The 18,777-nt window shown below is 27.9% G+C and overlaps 3 protein-coding genes across 7 annotated transcripts in view; 2 read left to right on the top strand and 1 right to left on the bottom strand.

Annotated features, from left to right (window-relative positions):
* The first annotated feature begins 282 nt into the window (after nucleotides 1-282).
* Nucleotides 283-3,252, top strand: LOC106790876 (protein FAM195A-like). Its single transcript, XM_014756105.1, has 6 exons — nucleotides 283-552; nucleotides 671-755; nucleotides 1,046-1,164; nucleotides 1,534-1,602; nucleotides 1,805-1,858; nucleotides 1,958-3,252. Exons 1-6 carry the CDS (start codon nucleotides 501-503, stop codon nucleotides 2,026-2,028), a joined length of 450 nt encoding a protein of 149 aa, XP_014611591.1. The 5' UTR covers nucleotides 283-500; the 3' UTR covers nucleotides 2,029-3,252.
* A 134-nt stretch (nucleotides 3,253-3,386) lies between these two features.
* Nucleotides 3,387-9,142, top strand: LOC106790875 (triokinase/FMN cyclase-like). 2 transcript variants are annotated; one of them, XM_014756103.1, is made up of 10 exons: nucleotides 3,387-3,806; nucleotides 3,865-4,027; nucleotides 4,100-4,453; nucleotides 4,551-4,730; nucleotides 4,809-5,050; nucleotides 5,140-5,181; nucleotides 5,259-5,471; nucleotides 5,545-5,667; nucleotides 5,740-6,018; nucleotides 6,152-9,142. In XM_014756103.1, exons 1-10 carry the CDS (start codon nucleotides 3,669-3,671, stop codon nucleotides 6,251-6,253), a joined length of 1,836 nt encoding a protein of 611 aa, XP_014611589.1. In that variant the 5' UTR covers nucleotides 3,387-3,668; the 3' UTR covers nucleotides 6,254-9,142. The 2 variants fall into 2 exon arrangements, with proteins under 2 accessions (XP_014611589.1, XP_014611590.1); XM_014756104.1 differs by having other exon boundaries at nucleotides 3,728-3,806; nucleotides 3,923-4,027.
* Nucleotides 9,143-10,733: 1,591 nt separating this feature from the next.
* LOC106790873 (SCY1-like protein 2) overlaps nucleotides 10,734-18,777 on the bottom strand; it is a 16,110-nt gene continuing 8,066 nt past the window's right edge. For 2 of the 4 annotated variants that reach the window (XM_014756096.1, XM_014756097.1), the window contains 14 exons: nucleotides 18,069-18,260; nucleotides 17,277-17,403; nucleotides 16,898-17,190; nucleotides 16,216-16,346; nucleotides 15,921-16,035; nucleotides 15,689-15,834; nucleotides 14,685-14,838; nucleotides 13,877-14,117; nucleotides 13,481-13,649; nucleotides 13,183-13,364; nucleotides 13,046-13,102; nucleotides 12,732-12,961; nucleotides 12,034-12,284; nucleotides 10,734-11,220 (listed from right to left, as the gene is read on the bottom strand). In XM_014756096.1, coding sequence (XP_014611582.1) covers nucleotides 12,048-12,284; nucleotides 12,732-12,961; nucleotides 13,046-13,102; nucleotides 13,183-13,364; nucleotides 13,481-13,649; nucleotides 13,877-14,117; nucleotides 14,685-14,838; nucleotides 15,689-15,834; nucleotides 15,921-16,035; nucleotides 16,216-16,346; nucleotides 16,898-17,190; nucleotides 17,277-17,403; nucleotides 18,069-18,260 — 2,274 coding nt within the window. In that variant the 3' untranslated portion in view covers nucleotides 10,734-11,220; nucleotides 12,034-12,047. The remainder of the gene's footprint in view (nucleotides 11,221-12,033; nucleotides 12,285-12,731; nucleotides 12,962-13,045; nucleotides 13,103-13,182; nucleotides 13,365-13,480; nucleotides 13,650-13,876; nucleotides 14,118-14,684; nucleotides 14,839-15,688; nucleotides 15,835-15,920; nucleotides 16,036-16,215; nucleotides 16,347-16,897; nucleotides 17,191-17,276; nucleotides 17,404-18,068; nucleotides 18,261-18,777) is intronic. The other 2 variants (XM_014756099.1, XM_014756098.1) reach the window with 2 other exon arrangements.

Below are 18,777 nucleotides of genomic sequence, written 5' to 3'. Positions count from 1 at the left end.
ATATTATTATTATTAAAATATATACTAACAGCAAATTAAAATAGAATAAATAAAAAAATATTTTGTCTTAATCATGTATGAATTTAATTCATATAGTATCTATTATTTATTAGAATTAATTATCGTCAAATGTTATTAAATCGAATGTTAAACATCGAATTTAGTTAATAATAACTAACAATCAAATATACAAGTAGTATCGATAGATGAAATTTGTTACGTTATCGATACTTATGTACGCAATTCGATTATTTACGAGTAGTTTCGATGGTAATATGTTAAAAAGATAGTGCGAGACAGGGTCACGTGGTTTATCTATCATGCATTTGTTCAGTTCAATCTGAGCGTTTGATCAATTCGTTTGCTAGTTTTCGTTTACTTGTTTTTTTTTTCCCCCCTTAAAAATAATCTATTTCGAAATATAAGAAAAAAATATTTTCGAATGATCTTTCATTGTAACGGTGAAGATAGATCATTACAGTGCTTATTTCTAACGGAACATGTATACCGTATCTAAAGGGCCTAGTAAGATTGTAGCGAAGACTCGTAGAGGTATTTATGTATATTGTTGTGAACAATGTGATCGATTAATAAGTCGACCCTAAATTTAAAGGTGTAAATCATTATCTATACGTGTTTCATAATCAAAATGTAAATGTTTATTTTAAAGGAATCAGTCAGAATCTAGAGAGATTAGAAACTCTACGTGATCTAACGAGAAAGGCAGTTCCTGAAACTGATCACGAAACCACCCGGTAGGTCATGATCTAACTTTGTTAACCTTACAGATCGACTTTTTATTCTTCCTCCATACTCAACATTACGCAATTCACAATTTATTTTTCCACAAACTAAATCACCTTTTGCTCGTTAAATTATGTTAATGTGGTCGAGCATAAAAAAGATAATAAGTTTAAACATTACTTTAATTTTATTATCATAAATTAAACTTTATTTTTATTATTATTATTATTATTATTTTCTTTTTTTTTTTTTGTTTGAATATTTGAATAAATTTTAATGCATTCTCTTTCATTATTTGCAGTCATGTGCCAAAGCCAGTCTTTCACATCAATGGGAAGTCAAAGTTCAACTCACAGAGGCATCAGATGCAAGAAGTTATAACACCACAGCATGAAGAACTTATTAAATTTGTTTATGAATGTAAGTATGAATGTTTAGGGTCAGGGAGATTGAAAGTGGGTTAATACGTAATTGGATAGTGATATTATTAATATAAATATCACTAAATTGAAATGATTCAAATTTACAAGCATTGCATATTTTTGTATAATTCTCTTATGAAAATTAGTTTAACTAGCATTAACCTACTTAAGAACCCTGCTTCACAGATACAAGTATTTCAAATATTTTCAAGCAACCTTAACATAAGTGGAGAATAGTTAACAGATGCAAATATCACAAGAAGAATTACAAAGTCTGATAAAATAATCAGAGAAGAGAAAAATATTTGATGACTTAATATATATCTATGCAACTCTAAAAGGATATATTTATAAATTCTTTTATTAGCATGGAACCAAGTTAACACAAGACAAAGAAGTGAATCCTTGGACGGATCAGACTGCTCAGAGCCTTCCAGTAAGTATTGACAAATAAGATACTTTTTTTTTAACTATATTGTTTATAATACAAATGCACAAATCATCAAACAATATTAATTAGTCTTAAAATACATGCAAACATATACTATTTATTTAACGAAAAAGGTTAAACTTAATAGAATGGGTTAAAGAGTTCGTGCCATATCTGAATTTTAAACTAAAATATTTTTCTTTCTTAGGTCCGAGTTCTATAGTATATTATAATGATGGAGAACCAAATGATATTCTTCAAGGTAATATATCCAAATAATCAGTAGTTATACCATTAATCAATTATTGTAATGAATAAATTCATTAATGTCTGTCTTGATAAAAAAAACTTATTGTTCTAGATTTTAAACCTTTTGACCTAGAATCTTGGTGGGGTAAACGGTTATTCAATAACATCACAAATTCGCTCTGAAATACCAGAAGATCGAAGAATATTCCATATTGAAGAATTTATTGGAAGTAGTATGGCCAATACTAGCCAGTGCAACAAATAATTAGCAAGAATTACGTTTTAAAGACAATTTAATCATGGATGGATCTGAACTTTAAACAGTGTTAAGCTATTATTGAGACATTAAAATGGACTCAATTGATTAAGTTCTGTGTAATAAAATTTTCCACCATTACAATTTCATTGGCATCGTATTTTAGCAGGCCAGTCGTAATACGTAATGCAATTTTGCACGAAATAATATAGAAATGATATTCTACCAAGTGCTTCAAAAAAATATTAGATTTTTACTCAATAAAAAGAAATAAATAAGTGCTATCCAATATAAAAAGGCACTAATTCTTGATCATTCATTGTGTTAATAGTATATGCATTTGTTTACCAATTATATTATTACGAAATATTATATTATATATATATCATAATGACGTATAAAAGGATGAACACATGATATCATTGCATACATATTACAATTTGCACAATTTTAATAAAAACTGTGCTTTGAGAACGTGCAAAGTTCTTTTTAACTAAAAAAAAGAGTTGCAGTCTGAGTAGACAATAACTAAACTGTAATGCAATGCAAGATGCAGTTATTCACTTTGTTATCAAGAAATATTAAATTTCCTTTAGGCTTTTAATACATGATTAAAACTGAAAATGCGATTAACAACTGCATACCAAATAGGGCTAAATAATTATGTGTAAATGAACCCTGCGTGGTATGAATGTTGCATGGAAACAACAAAGTTAACCATAGAATTGTACATATTATGTGCATTAAATTGAATGAGTGCATGGTAATGTTGCTGATATTGTTACAAGGTCTATATTTGAATATCTTTATGTAAGCAACGATTTAGTATAACTTTGTAGACTGATACTATTAAGGTTGTCATATTATCATTGGAAAGACAAAATTTGTCGCTAATAGATCCATTTGCAAGCTATGCTTTAAAAATTTCCAAATTGCATCAAGTCTGCTCGTATCTGCTCAAATTTTGTATGTCATTGAACGTATATATTATTATTTAAAAAAGTCAATTAGGAGAAACCTTTTGAGGGCTAAAGAATTTATAGTAAAGCACAGTTTGCAAACGTAGTCAAAATGTAGTGCAATATATTTGGCCACATGTGGGCTGAATACCATTATTATAAAAAATAAATATGGCTTTATACATAAAATAATTCTTTTTTAATCTTTCATTTTGATTTATTTTTTCTTCATTTTATCAACATCATTCATTACTTATTTGTTTAAAATGTATATTTGAATGTATTAATTGCACTTCCGAGTGAATGCATATCAAATGAGAATCGATCTATCGTTTACAAAAATATCTACAACTCGAATAGAACAAAATAGAAAGAACAACATTATTGTTGTGTTTTTATTTATTTATTCCTGTATTATATCCATATTAGTACCTTGAAATTTAAAATAGATAGATCTTGTATTATTTATTTCTGTAATATGTCACTAAACTTTTCTAACCTACAATACATTTATGTATGGAAAGTATATCTATAAAAATTTACTGGTTTTTAAATTTTAAAGGGACAATAAATAATACATTTCGTGAGTCTATAACTTATATTATAAAATGCAACATTTATGGAAAGATTCTGATAAAGCAACAGAAACTAGTCTTCTTAGCGTTGCATTAATACATCATGGTTTAGTTGTTCTGGAAGATTGTAAAGCTATTTTAAGAAGAGATTATTCTAACATGATTGATAAAGTAAGTCAATATTTTTTTTTCCATAAATTTGTGGATTACTAAAGTTTGCTCTTATTAGGTTAAATTAATATCTGGCGGAGGAAGTGGCAATGAACCTGCTTATGGTGGTTTTGTAGGACCTGGCATGTTGACTGCTGCAATTTATGGAAATATTTCCTCAGCACCACCAGTCAATTCTATATTAAGAGTCATTGAAGAAATTGGCACAGATTATTCTCCTGGTATTAATTTTGTATATAATAAATAATTTGTTAAATGCCATGTTGTTATCTTTATTATTTTTGATCTTATAGGTGTTCTGTTAATAGTTCCAAATTATTCAGGACATCGTATCAATTTTGGAATAGCCAAACTGCGTGCAGAAAGTATGGGCATATATGTGAAAATGGTAATTGTTGGAGATGATGTATGCATAGAAAATGATTATACAGGCATAGAAAAAAGAGGTTTAGCTGGTATATTATTCATTAACAAAATAGCTGGTGCGATGGCAGAAAATGGGGAAAATTTAGAAAGTATTAATAATGTATGTAACAGAATCATAAATAATGGAGAAATTGCAACTATTAGCATAGGCATGAAATTATCATTTTCTTATGAAGAGAATTTATGTTCAAGGAACGACAGTTTTACGAAGATTAAAATAGGTTTATATTAAATTTATAAAGTATCAGCAAAAAGAATGTTTCGATACAATGTTTTGTATGATATATATTCTATTATTGTATTTTGAATGTTGAGCAGGATACGGTGTTCACGGTGAAGTAGGTGTTTTTACAATAAATAAAACATCCATTGAGGATGTTACTACTCTTTTAATGAATAAATTAATACTATTATCCCAAAGCTCAGAAGAAAAGAAAAATTCAATTAGAAGATTTCCTGTTGGCCACAACGTAGCTGTTATGGTAAACAATCTTGGAGGTATAATGAATGTTTCAATTAATAGCAAAATTTCTATGACAAAATAAAATATAATAATGAATAATTTTCATTGTTTAGCCAGCAATCAGATAGAATGCAATGTATTTACGGTTGAAGTACTTAAACAACTAAAAGATTTTGATTTATTGGTGCAAAGAATATATACAGGTCATTTAATGACTTCATTGGATTCTTATGGTTTTCAAGTCTCATTATTAAATCTTTCTATTGATCCCGATCTAATTAAATATCTTGATAGTCCAACATCAGCACCTGCTTGGCCAAAAGTATTAACTGCTGAAATGGTTGGATTTGAACAAGTTAGTTTACGCATGTCTTATGATATCACAAATAATATTTGTTACCAAACAATAGACATTTTTTAATATAAAATATTATATTTTTCTAGAGTCATGATTTAAAGCCAAGTATTCCAACAAAGTATTGCAGGGTAAGTAAAACAATATAATACTTTTTTGTAATTCTTAAGCCTTTTAATTAATATAAAACTGATTCGATGTTTTATAGGATTATTGCAATGGCAGTTTACCTCATGTAAAGCCCCAAGGAACTATGTTAGATAATAGAAGTGGACAAGTACTTTTAATTTGTATATCGTTTGCATGTGAAGCATTGATAGTTTGTGCAGAACAATTGAATACAATGGATAAAGAAAGTGGCGATGGCGATTGCGGCACTACGCTTGCTCGAGGAGCAAATGCTATCAAAAATGCAATCAAAGTATATGTTTTTAAAATGTTAAGATATTCTTTTTATTCCTCATTGTCACAGCTAAAAATTTGTAACTTTTCAGGAAAGCAAATTGAATAGTACAAATCTTTTTGTCATATTTACACAGATTAGCTGTATTATAGAAAAAGAAATGGGTGGATTGCAAGGAGGATTATATTCCTTATTTTTTCATGCTGTTGCTAAGGTATAAAAGTCTAATTAAACATATCTCGTTATAAATAATTGCTTATTATAACACGTTTATAATTAATTACAGACTTTTGGTGAAACCGTTGATCAGATAACATCTCGTACATGGTTGAATGCATTAATTGCAGGAAATAAAGTTATATCAGAATTTGGAAAAGTATCATTTGGAGACAGAACAATGCTAGATCCTTTAATGGCTGCACAAAATGTATTATCTAGTACATTAGATGCAAAAATGCATCCTATTCAAGCATTTGGAGAAGCTGTTAAAGCTGCAGAACAATGTGCTATTCAAACACTATACACGCGAGCATTACGTGGACGTGCCAGCTTACTTAAGTCCAAAGTATTTTTCTTTCTTTTTTATAACAACGTTTTTTTCAATTATTTTTCTGTTTGTTTATTTACTACTTCTTTACACGTTACAATTATATATCAAACTATCAACGATATTCATGCGATTAATTAATTTCTTATAGACATTTAAATATCCTGATCCTGGTGCACATGCTATTGGCATATGGATGAGAGCTTCATATGAAGGTGTAAAATTAAAGTTAATTTGTCAGTGTGAATTGTAAAAATGATATTTGATCGGAATCTTATTAATGGTGTTTCTCAGAAAAAAAAAATCCTATAAATTTAGATAAGTTATATTTAGTTTTTATAACGTACCACGACATATACATTCGCCCATTGATACATACCAACACACGTACACACATTCAACTTATTATTGACATAACGAACGTTTTATTATATTTTGAAAAATTAATACATGAAATAGACATATAGAATAGTATAATTGTCATAAGGGCCACAATTTAAAAACAGATCCTTTGTATTTTGATTGAAATTATCAACGTCATGTGTATAATTCTTTTGAACACATAATTTTAAAAAGGGATTTTTTTGACGAGCATCCATTAATCGATGATTTTCTACATATACAGTTGCATAATCTTTATAGGAATATCTCAATCTAATAGATATATCTTTATAATCAAGTTAATGAGAGATGAACAAGCACGTATATCTAGATATTTTATAATTTAAATTTCTTCGAATCGGTTGAAATTGTAACAAACTTTTGATAGAATCTCGTTCTTTGTGATTTTAAAATTTATACATTTTAAACTTTCATCTTTGGCAATCACTATAGGCACTATACAGATACAATACATCAAATTTGTTTCTTTCGGCGTGTGTATAACATATATATATATATATAATTGATGATAGAAAAAATATTAATTATACCAAGTAATATCAGAGAACACGCGATACTTTCGTGTTTCTTTCATATACTGGTAGTCAAATCACTTGGGCTTTCAATTTATTTTTAACTAAATTTCAAATAATTGTTCATTATCAGTCTTCGCCGATATTATTGCACACGAATCTAAATAGATAAGCCTATGTTATTGGCTTTTGTCACATTATTTAGATATATTATTGTAAAGCATGTAAATTTCGTTAAAAAATCTTTATCTATAAATATTTTTTCATTTTTAAGAGAGAAAAATAATAAAAGTATCAGTTCCTTTTTATTATTCACCGTCCTAACGAATTTTAATAATTTTGGATATGCATTTAACGATGAGTTATTTTTTTCTATCCTTTTCATGAATCTTATTAAACCTTTTTCGTGTCACAATTTAAATAAAAAACATCTCTTATATAAATTACTTACAAAGGATCATTATTGAATATAACATAGTTAGACACTTAATAATTACGTCATCGTTATCAGTATTACTGTTACATTAATTGAATTGGAATCATGTTTTACTTATCTTATCAATTAACAACTAACGAAGATTCCAAAAGGGACGATTACCGTTTCGAATAATCGAATCATGCACACGATTACGAGCGTACTATTATAACGAAGAATTCGATTGAAGTATATTGCCAGATATCTTGTCAAATACAATATAACGTAGTCGTGTAAAATATTATGTCATCAATGATAATGAAAAAAAAGATAACAAACATTTATTTTCATACAATTTTTAGTATACTGAAAACTATTGTTGATGCATTTGTTGCATTATTTATATATATATATTTTCTTTTTCACATTTAATTTAATCCACAAAAGAATACAAGAAAATAAGTATTTTACTCGACTCCGTATATTTGTATTACCAAATAGATTTCTAAATATATGTGTATATATATATAGATATACATATATATATATATATATATATATATATATATAAAGAGAAAAATGAGATTTTGTATACGAAATACGCTCACACGTAAGGAAAACAAATTTATGCACAATATATCATCGTCCTGTGTATTTTGTAAAGAAAAAAAATATTTGTAAAAAAGAAAAGAGCGAGACTTTCGAATAGATATCTCGAGATTAGATCGATTCAACGTGTATCACATTTAAGATTATTTTTGTTCTTTTGTAATTTTCACACAAATGTAAGAAATCTGTATACTTATTACATTGTGTGCAACAGCAATCGATGAGAGGAGGAGGGGGTTTCATTTTGTGCAAGAAACGATCGAATTGATTTCACAATGAAATGAATCAATGATATCAGCTAGATTATTATATAGAAGTGTGTAAAACATTGAATCGAGATTGTTATTCACGCGATTTTAATTATTGGTTCGAAAGATGATTGTCTATGATTGTCTGTGACACATGTATACATAATTTATATATATATATATATAATAATAAATAATAGTAGTAGTGATAATGTACGTAATTAAATGCGGACATTCGCGCGTTTATATTAAAGAAATAATTACCAATATATACGATTTGTTCTTTCAATATATGATCCGTCTGATTAAATCGTTCAATCGATTTTGATTAACATTAAGGACACTTAACTTTGTATATGATCGTCTTAGGAACATGTACACGCTAAATTCATAGGATCTATGATTGTAGATCTGTGCGCTTACCTTATCGTACTTGCGTGTGGGACTATTTTTCACTTTTGTCTGAGGTAAAGAGGGTAGGATTATTTTCAATAATAAATCGGACGGAAGATACAAAATCTAACAATAAGAAATATTCATAAGTTGCGTAGAGAGAGAGAGAGACACGAGCACAAATTTATAAATAATTTAATCATCGTCGTTTTGTTCGTTGGGAAATCGTGAATTGCAATGATTATAATGCTGTACGATATGATGATTAACAAATAATACAATTCATACGATACATACAGTGAGTTACAGGAATATTCGTATCAGTTTCTCTATTGTAAATTTTACATAATTGATTTTTACCCCTTTAATGTAAAGTTTCCAAATTCTTATACACAATAATTTATTTTATAAGATTATTTTTAAACTTTCAAATTGATATACATTTTATTTTTTTATTATAATTTTATTAAAATAATAAAAAGATAGGTATCACGAAAGATTATTTGTATATCTTAGTAAGTTATAATAAAAATATAATTATTATTTTTCTTCCTTTTCATTTTTTACTGCTTTTGAAACAAATTTTCTTATTAAGTAATGTCACATTTCACTTCTCTTTTATAATAAAATATTCTTTCAAAATAAAATTTATATCAATTTACAAGTTTAATAATCTTATATAAAATATGTGTTTGTATATTAGAATTTTAAAATATTATATTGCAAGAAAATATTGATTATTTTCAATTGAAAGTGAAGTGATGGAATATTCTTGGAACTAACTATATATATCTATATATTTATATACATATATGTATAATGATTTAAATTTCTCTGTCTTATTATTTATAAACTCTGTGAAAGTTTTAAAACGTCAGATAAAATTCGATTAACTTTCCTTTCAACATCGTACACCTTATATGTATATATATATATATGTGTTTCTGTGTGCGCTTGAATAAAATTGTCCCAATTGATATTTTTCATTAGATATAAAAGGGAAAAAATATATAAGGTACTCTTTACCCGAAGGGATGAAGAGGGTTGCATAGACTTTCGCAAAATGAAAATTCATTTGTTCGTAGGAACACGTGGGGTTTTTTTCTTTTTCCCGAACGCTGCTCGTATATATTTGAAGAATCAGATCGTATTTTAGTTTTATTTTCTAAAATCGTGCTTCTCTCTTTTTGGATACAATTATCCGTAATTAAAAATGGCACGCGCGCGCGAACATCCGCGTAATAAATATATATATATATATTTATGTTTTATTTTACACGGATATAAAAACTACCTTAATAATTAATGATTGTGTTATGCGACAATTGACAAAGATATCGCGTTATATAACGCGTTTTTTCCCATTTAAATAACAACAAATAGTAGGCCCTAAGCTAAAATTTTAAGGAGAAAAACATTGGCTTCTTTCTGTAGGAACGAGACCAAAGATATGTACGGATATATCCATATATAAAATATATATATATATATAACACAAGGAATATACGAGTATTAATATTAATATTTGTCATTATTCAATAATTTTAATTATCGACAAAATATATATATATAAGAATTAAAGTTTCGTATCATTTTGTAAATTATTTGACACAATTCTATATATAGAATTAATTTCCTAATTTCATATTGCATTACTGAAAATATTTCATGAATAAATTCATTCTTTAACATGTGGATAATTATTAAAATTTCTATAATCAATATATATCATTTTATACCGTGTGTCAGTTGTGAGTAGCAATTAATTTATCAATAAAAAAGATTGTTTTAAACGTATACAACAAATGTATTTTATCTGTATAAGAGTAATTTATAATTACAATTAAATGTGCATCAAATAATTTATCAAAGTTGATACGAAACGAGAAAATAAACGAACGTATTTAAAATTTGTTAAGAAGAGAAATCTAATTAAATAAATATCGATCAATATAAAGAAACTTTTGAACTAAAGTAATTAATTATTATACACACACGTATAGACACGCGTGTACATGTATACATTTAATAGAGAATTTTTGTCAGCTAATTTCCAACTGTTGGATGCCAACATATATGTAATGTTATTTATTACGATGAAACATTTAAAGAGAAAAAAAGAGATTATTTTCTTTTTTATCTTTTGAAGAAGAAGAAGAAGAAGAAGAAGAAGAAGAAGAAGAAGAAAGTTAGCCTACTTAAAAACGACCATTCTCGCTGTAATTATGGTGTATTTCTCCATTTAATCAGAATTCTCGATTGAAAAATGTAAAATATGTATTTTAAAAAAAAGAATTAGAGACTTTTTCGAATAAATTAAAAGTAATAGATCAATCTTCGAAATGGAATTGAATTTGTATATTCCTATTTTCTCATATCTCATTGTGACATCAAATACTTTCTCTTAGCAAGGCTCGAATTTGTACAACCTATATCATCCAAACCCTGATCGTACCAAATTGTCGAAAACATTAGAAAATGCAATTTACGTTTACATTTTGCACGTTGTACTGCATTCAAATTCACCAAAAAGATGATTATTCTTCTATTTTGGAAGTATAATTTAACGATCGTTCTCCTATCTCTCCTTTCTTTCTGATTGTACATTTCATGCGTCGGTTTGTCTATTGAAGAACTGATACTGTAACAAAGATCAAAGATCAAATAATAACATTATTTGTATATGATAATTATATGAATAAACTTTTAATAAGATCCTAAGTAAGAGATCAAAATATATATTTTCTTTTCGATATTCAATCTTGTCAAGCTTAAATTACAAGTATTGCTTGTATATAAGCTGGCAGTATATATTTAAAAGCTAATTAATTATTACTCTTAAATCGAATGTTATTATAAAAAAAAAAGTTTCATGCGGCTGGGCAACAGAGAGGCCAAAAGGATTAGGAATGGAAGGAAGTACGTTTGAGACAAGTGAATAGGAACAAAATCAATAATTAATCAGGCAGATAGAAAGAGAAAGAGAGAAAGAGAGAGAGAGAGAGAGAGAGATAGAAGGAAGAGAGAAGAAGAAGAAGAAGAAAAATCAAATTAAGAAGATCATCACGTGTCTGTCTGTTCTCAGCAAAAAATTGCAGTGACATCGCTTATGGCAGCGGCAACAGGAGCAGCAGCCATAACCAGCAGTAGCACGTAACAAGAAGAGCATTATTTACAATTAGCAAATAGCATAGCAAATGTAGCGGATCTCAACTGTTATTATTATTATTATTATATAAAAATATATAAATTTAGAAATAATATATAATGTATATATTATATTCGTTTATAGTTTTAAATAACGGAAGATGTTCAATCGTCGAAGAAACACAATGTCATCGAAATTGAAGATCTTCCTTGTAGGAAATATCAAAGTACCGTGCGATAGAGCAAGCGAGATGCAGACACGATCTTTGGTGCTGGCATGTAGGTAAAGGAAGCATAGTATCCTTACACTGTAACCAAGGGTCAGTGGGAATGTTGTCCCGGTAGCTGGAGTGATGGAGAAAGTGTTGGTTGTGGTGGTGGTAGTCCATTGAGGCAGATTGGGGGTAGTTGTCTTACCATGCTGGTGCCAACCTGGTGAAGGAGTCCTTGTTGGGATGACGTTGATGATACCGAGGGACGTCTTGATCCTCGGACACTATTCATACTCGAACTGAGAAGATACGGCACGCTACTACTTGTTATTGGCATTCCACCTCCCTATGAATATGAAATTATGACTGATTTATCATGTCATTATTTTCTTCATTGATAATATTTATATCAATAATTGTGTGATAATGTGAAAAATGGTTATTATATTATTGAATTGATTTTAATGTTATTATTTATATTCTATGATATAATATATATTGGGTTGGGGCAACTAAAAAGTGTGTGCAATTATTTTAATAATAAAATAATAAAATTAATTGCAACAAAATCCACAATCACTTAGTTGCCAATCCAATATATATAATCAATTTTATTATATATATAAATTATTTTTGGAATATAAAACAAATCACACGAAATGAATTAGTTAGTTGATCAATCGTTTAACTTAATCCACTCTTCTCATAATTACAATTAAGGCACATTTATTATCCACCTATTGTATGTTTAACAAATTTAACGAATTTTATTAAATATTAGATATAATGTTACCGTCGGCGGTGAAAGATTAATAGTTGATCCACGTCGTTCCTGAGTCGAATGACGACGTATTGGTAAACCACCACCAGGTGTTCCACCTGGTGAACTTGCGCAAGAGGGTGCTACGCGTATTTTAGGTGTCATTAATGTATTATCCGAAAGACGTCTACTCGTGAAAGCGTTATGCACTTTTAAGAAATTACTATCGTTCACCGTTGATGTAAACCACCCTCCGAAATTGGCTACGAATACAAACAAAAATGTATCATTGATTTAAGATTTGTTTAATTAATTATTTTGATAACAAGTATTAAAACATTACGTACATATTATTGAATTTTTTCGGGCCATATTTTCGGCAGATGCTGTCCTATCTGGTTCAGCTAATATCGATAAGATACAAATATAATGAATTATCTAATTAATTTTGCACAAAAACACAATATAATTCCAGATTTCTTACTCATGCTATTTTTTCTCGCCATATCTTCGGCAGATGATGTTTTCCGTTGATCGATACGTAAATTCGGAATGTTGAATGGTGGAACATGCATGTTATCCGTACTATGCTGATGTCGAAAAGTTCGAAATCTGTCCGGACTCGGTAAAGATAGATTATCTAAGGTGAGTTTATTTCTTTGATTCCTAAAAATATCAAAATATATCACAATCGTTTTGTCTGTTATATTATGAAACAAACAGAAATAAATAAAAATAATTGAAACGATAGAGAGAGAGAGAGAGGATAAAGAAAAACTTGCCTTTCTATGTGATTCAACATTTCTTGTAAAACTTGAAAAAGTAATACGAATTGATCCAAATTTAATCCAGGATTGACAGTTTGCGGAAGCAACGATGGTAACGCACGAGTTGCCATCCAATTAACGGAAAGACCGTATTTTTTATCGGTGAGCATCAACGTGTAAATATCTATAATAAATGAAAATTTGATCATAGATAATAATATTAATGAGAATTGTTAATATACACAAAATCAAATGAAATAATTCGTCTTACTTTCCGCACAATTTATACAAAATTGCACATTTTGAAAGCTCAGAAAGCATTTTGAAAAAGCGCGAAGCATTATAAGCAATTTTTCTTTTCTTTTTTTTTGTTTGTTTTCTATAAAAAAAAAACAACGATTTCACACTTACTTACAACCCGAACAACAATCTCGGGTTCTTGGAGATTAACCTTGCTGAGAAGGGGTAAAACGTAGTCTATGATCTTTTGTTTCTCGAGTCGATTTAAAATACAGTAAATCACTTTCATCAATTCGCATTCATCGACAGTCTTGTTGTCGAAGGCCTGGAGTATCTTCGGTAGTATTATTGTTTTTATAGCATCGTCGTTGATATAATCTGTTACTTTGGTCACGGCTATGCAAGCGGCCGTCTATGGGGAACGTGTAAAGTGTATATTTCCTATCACGTTTTCATGCTAGTATGATTTCAAGGGGATTAACGTTACCCTTAAAGACTTTAAAACAATTCATTTTTCTCTCTCTCTGTTGTTAACTTAAATCATTCATTTATAATATGATTGTATTATAAATATATAATATAATGATGAGTATAATTAATATGATACAAATGATTTTAGAACAAAATATAACGTCTTAGTGCATTTCAATTATTTAACAAATATTTCAACACGTTTTTCTCCAAACATAATTTTTTTAAATTTAGTTATCATAATTTTTCTTACAATTTAGATAGGATTTTTGTAAATAATATATATTGCATTGAATTATAAGATAAGATTCTTTTTTTTGTTGATAAGTAGACACACACACAACTTTATATTTTAAATTATAATTTTTGTTAAACAATCTTTGAATTATTTGAGCAGAAAAAACTTTCATAATTTCGTATCATTTTAAAGCCTAGAGGATAACGTTACCCCTTTAACGGATTCTATATATGTGTGATCGTGTGTGCCTGTATGTGTGTATTATTTTACCTGCACTTGTATCGTTGAATTTTCAAAACTGGTATACAACATTTGTAAAACCTCCGAATCTATGTATTCCTCGGGGGTCTTCTTCAATATTACATGTAAATTTTCTAACATTGTAACGGTACCATTAATTGATTTTCGGTTCAAGAAGAGTGGTCTGAGAACAAGTAAAAATGAGATAAAAAAGAATTCGAGAAAATAATTCCTTTAATATAAAATAGAATTAATTTGTAGGAAAACTATAATACAAACTTTTGAATAATAAATTAAATTAAAATGTAATAATAATAATAATAATAATCAATATATAAGCTTGTAAATATTAATACACATTATTCCACACAGTCAAATAATAAATACAAAAGTATTCGTACAGTGAGTATGTGATAAGAAAATAATCTGTATTTTCTATATTATTAATTGCAATACAATATGTTTGCATATTATGCACTAACATTAGAATAGTAAGTATTATAAATAAACAAATGTTCATTATAGTATTTTGTAACTTACAAGACAAACTAGTAACGAATATAAATATAATAATTAATATTTCATATGATTCTTTTCTTGAAGAATAATTTTGCATCAATTTTTGTTTGACATAGATACTACTACTACTAAATTTGTAATTACATTTTTATTAACTATTAACAATGTACGAATACTTATGTTCCTTTTAAAATTTCACCATTCAAAGAACACTCAAGTCTCGTAAGTTACAAAAGTAACTAGTACAAAAGTTCATTTATATTACTTATAACAAATGTTAGTGCATAAATCATGCAAACGTATATATATATCGTTTTACTCTATACATTCATTTTGTAATAACATATTTAATAATATACAATGTAATAATATACATGTATTAATTACAATTAATAATATAGAAAATACAGATTTGTTTTAATTTTCCTAAAAAACTTACTGTACGAATAACACTGTTCTCCCATTACTGTTGTAAATGTTTTCAATTGTGAACCAAATTGAAGAATCTGATTTACCTCAGAGTTGGAAAGATTATTTTCTCGAATTCTTCTTTAGTACTCTTTTCAATGATGTATAAGATCGGCTGCAGGACCGCCGATAAGACTTCCTGGGTCTGCAACTCAGCCCGAAGATACCACCAAATGTGTTGATACAATAGTTTCTGCGTATTAAAGTGGTGCATGTGACAACGCGAGCCGACGGAATAGCATATGGTCGTCTTTTTTTTATGTAGATCGTCTTTTCTACCTTCGGTACATACGGCAAAAATTCCTTCAGGGTCGTCGTATAAAAATGTTCCTTTTGCGATAAGTCCTTTAACTTGCTAACATCCAGAAATTGAAAGGCGTGCACTAGCGGGTCCCTGTAATTTATTTATTTTACATTTATATTTGTATTTTATTGTATTGTATTGTATTTTGTTTTCTTCTTCTATTCTCTCTCTCTCTCACTCTTTCTTTTTCTTTCTTACTTTCATTCATTATTGTTTGATTTATATATATATATATATATACTTCAACAAAGATATTTCTTTTTAACCAACCGGAAATATTTGATCATCGATAAAACTTGAGCTGTAGGCCTTAGACTAATGTCCTTTTGCAGAAGTCTTGATATTGCTTCTTTTAGTGGAGGTGTTACCGAGGGTAGAAAAAGTTCTACCTGAACGTCGAGCTGAAGGTATGAGAAGTGCAATGTGAATCGTGTAAAATAGAAAAGAAAAATATTTTTTAATTTGATAGATATATATTATGTAAAAACAATTGAATATATCTTATTGTACGATCTCGTTGGTCAACTTTATTCCTTATGGTGTCGAACAACAATCTATTGTTTGCTCGTGATTCTAAGTGTTGCGGAAAAACTATTAGTCTAATATCTAATATATGATTAACAATTGAAAACTTATTTGTATTTATTTTGTTTTGTATTATAACATTTACAAATAATAAAATCACCATAAATGTGATTGAAAAATAATTCAATTGATCGATAATATCAAGTAGGAACAATTCCTGACGTTGAACGTCATGATTGAAAATATTTGATTCATATACCTTTTATTAGATTTTCTATATCTAATGGTTTGTTGTATTTTGTTATTTGTATATGTTCATTTACAAAATACCCGATTATTTCTGTCCACTTTTCTTAATAATTTTGAATAAAAACTATTAGTATACAATGTTTGTTTAAAATATGTTTCTTTAGAATGAATCACTTACATTGTCCATTTGTTTCAGGTACTCGGTATAATTGTGATTTGCTTGAATCAAAGGTCTGCCATGATTGAATATAGCACACATTGTCATTCCAAAACTATACATGTCGCTAGCAAAACAATCTAATTCTTTTTGTTGAGTTTCCGGTGCTATAACAAAACCCGACACGAAAGTAGAAGAAAATTGTCCAATCAATTTAATTATTTTCTTACCTAAATAATCCAAATTTGGTTGTGCCATCTTTGACTTACTACTTGTCCATGGTTTTATATCAAATGGTATTTTATTGATCACCTCTGTGATAATATATTAAATAAATAATATTGAAACTAATTGAAATGAAATATTTCATTATTTGAAAATGTGATTGAATCTCTCTTACTTATAAATTCAAATCCAGCAAGTTTCCACGTTCCTCTTTTAGTTATTATAATATTACTCGGACATACGTTTCTGTGAAGAATTTTCGGATGACAACTGTTATGCAGAAATAGCAATGCTTCGGTAATCTGTAAAAACGTTACACACGAAATATTTTTTCTCTTATACGATTGCGAGAGATCAATATATTACAAAAATTAAATATATATATATATATATATCGTGTTATACTTTATTTTTTGCGATAATATTATCTATCAGAAAAAAGAAAAAAATGAAATACGTTAAAACTTGCGGAAACCAATTACGAATCGTTTAATTATTTTTTCCCCCTTTAATATAAATTATCGGCTCGTTTATAATTTTCTTTCTTCTTTTTACGCAAACGTTGTCTAAACGTTGGCAAAAGGAAACAAAAAAAAACACGCGAGATATTTATTCGACATCCAATAACGTTTCCCGTTAATTACAAACTTGTTTTTCTTTGTCCTGGAAAATTAATTACCCACTATTACACGAGCATAATAATTGAAAAAATTCTTTCTCTTCGTTTGCGATCCCCGTAATTCATAAAATACTGCAATTTTTTAACGATTAAACGCGTTTTACAATGCAACGAATAAACTAACATAAGAAAAGGTTTATATTTTATTTTACGTAATTCGTATCCATGTATATTAAATATATATATATATATATATAAATATTAAATTTATTATTAATATATAATATATATATATTCACACACAAGTATTTAAAATTACAAATTTTTCTTGAAGAATTAAATTCTTACCTGTAACAAACCATATTTAATTTCGATATCCAATAATTCATAATCTTTCACGTAACAGGGACGATTGCTTTGCGACAAATTTTGCCTGTTAAGTTCTTGTTGTTCCTGAGAAGCTAAAACGTTAGCAAGACTAGCTAAAACTGGTTCTGAAGCAAAAGCTAACGTTTCAGGACATTCTTCAACTTTATATACCTAAAATAAGATCGAATAATATCAACAGTAACATAAATTTAATCGACGAATTAATTTCTACAGAATGTCAGGATAAAATATAATAAAATTTTATATGAAAATCATTGAAATAATTTCAACATATTTTCTGATACGAAGTATATTATTTTCGGTATATATATACGTGCTGTACTTTTATCTGGTTTAAATAATATTCTTGTCACACATTGATAAATCAATTATTTCATTAAAAAGAATATATCTTCAATATTTATATATGTTATCGTTAAAGCCGAAAATCAGTCATTGCTAGTAATTCCTCGGCATTAATATGAATGCAAAGAGCTTTCAGACGAAGTTGGAAATTGAAAAATTCTTGCAGTTTTTTCTAGACATCGAACATAATACTTTGATATCCTATAAAATATCAAATTATTATTTTTTGAAAAGTTTTGGTAAATATTTTCTATGCTAAAAGTGAATAGATTTTAATGATTTTTACATTAAATTAAAGTACACTCTTTTGTCTACGCGTAGA

Source organism: Polistes canadensis, unplaced genomic scaffold, assembly GCF_001313835.1.
Source record: "Polistes canadensis isolate GaletaPanama2010 unplaced genomic scaffold, ASM131383v1 scaffold_266, whole genome shotgun sequence".
NCBI lineage: Eukaryota > Metazoa > Arthropoda > Insecta > Hymenoptera > Vespidae > Polistes > Polistes canadensis.
The sequence above is the reverse complement of the archived record's forward strand: the minus strand, read 5'-3'. Positions and strand labels throughout refer to the sequence as shown.

Coding starts and splice junctions, on each gene's coding strand:
- LOC106790876 (XM_014756105.1), top strand. CDS start 501: ATGTATACCGTATCTAAAGGGCCTAGTAAGATTGTAGCGAAGACTCGT. Junction 1,603..1,804: donor AGACTGCTCAGAGCCTTCCA/GTAAGTATTGAC, acceptor TTTCTTTCTTAG/GTCCGAGTTCTATAGTATAT. Junction 1,859..1,957: donor ACCAAATGATATTCTTCAAG/GTAATATATCCA, acceptor TTATTGTTCTAG/ATTTTAAACCTTTTGACCTA.
- LOC106790875 (XM_014756103.1), top strand. CDS start 3,669: ATGCAACATTTATGGAAAGATTCTGATAAAGCAACAGAAACTAGTCTT. Junction 4,028..4,099: donor TGGCACAGATTATTCTCCTG/GTATTAATTTTG, acceptor TTGATCTTATAG/GTGTTCTGTTAATAGTTCCA. Junction 4,454..4,550: donor TTTTACGAAGATTAAAATAG/GTTTATATTAAA, acceptor AATGTTGAGCAG/GATACGGTGTTCACGGTGAA.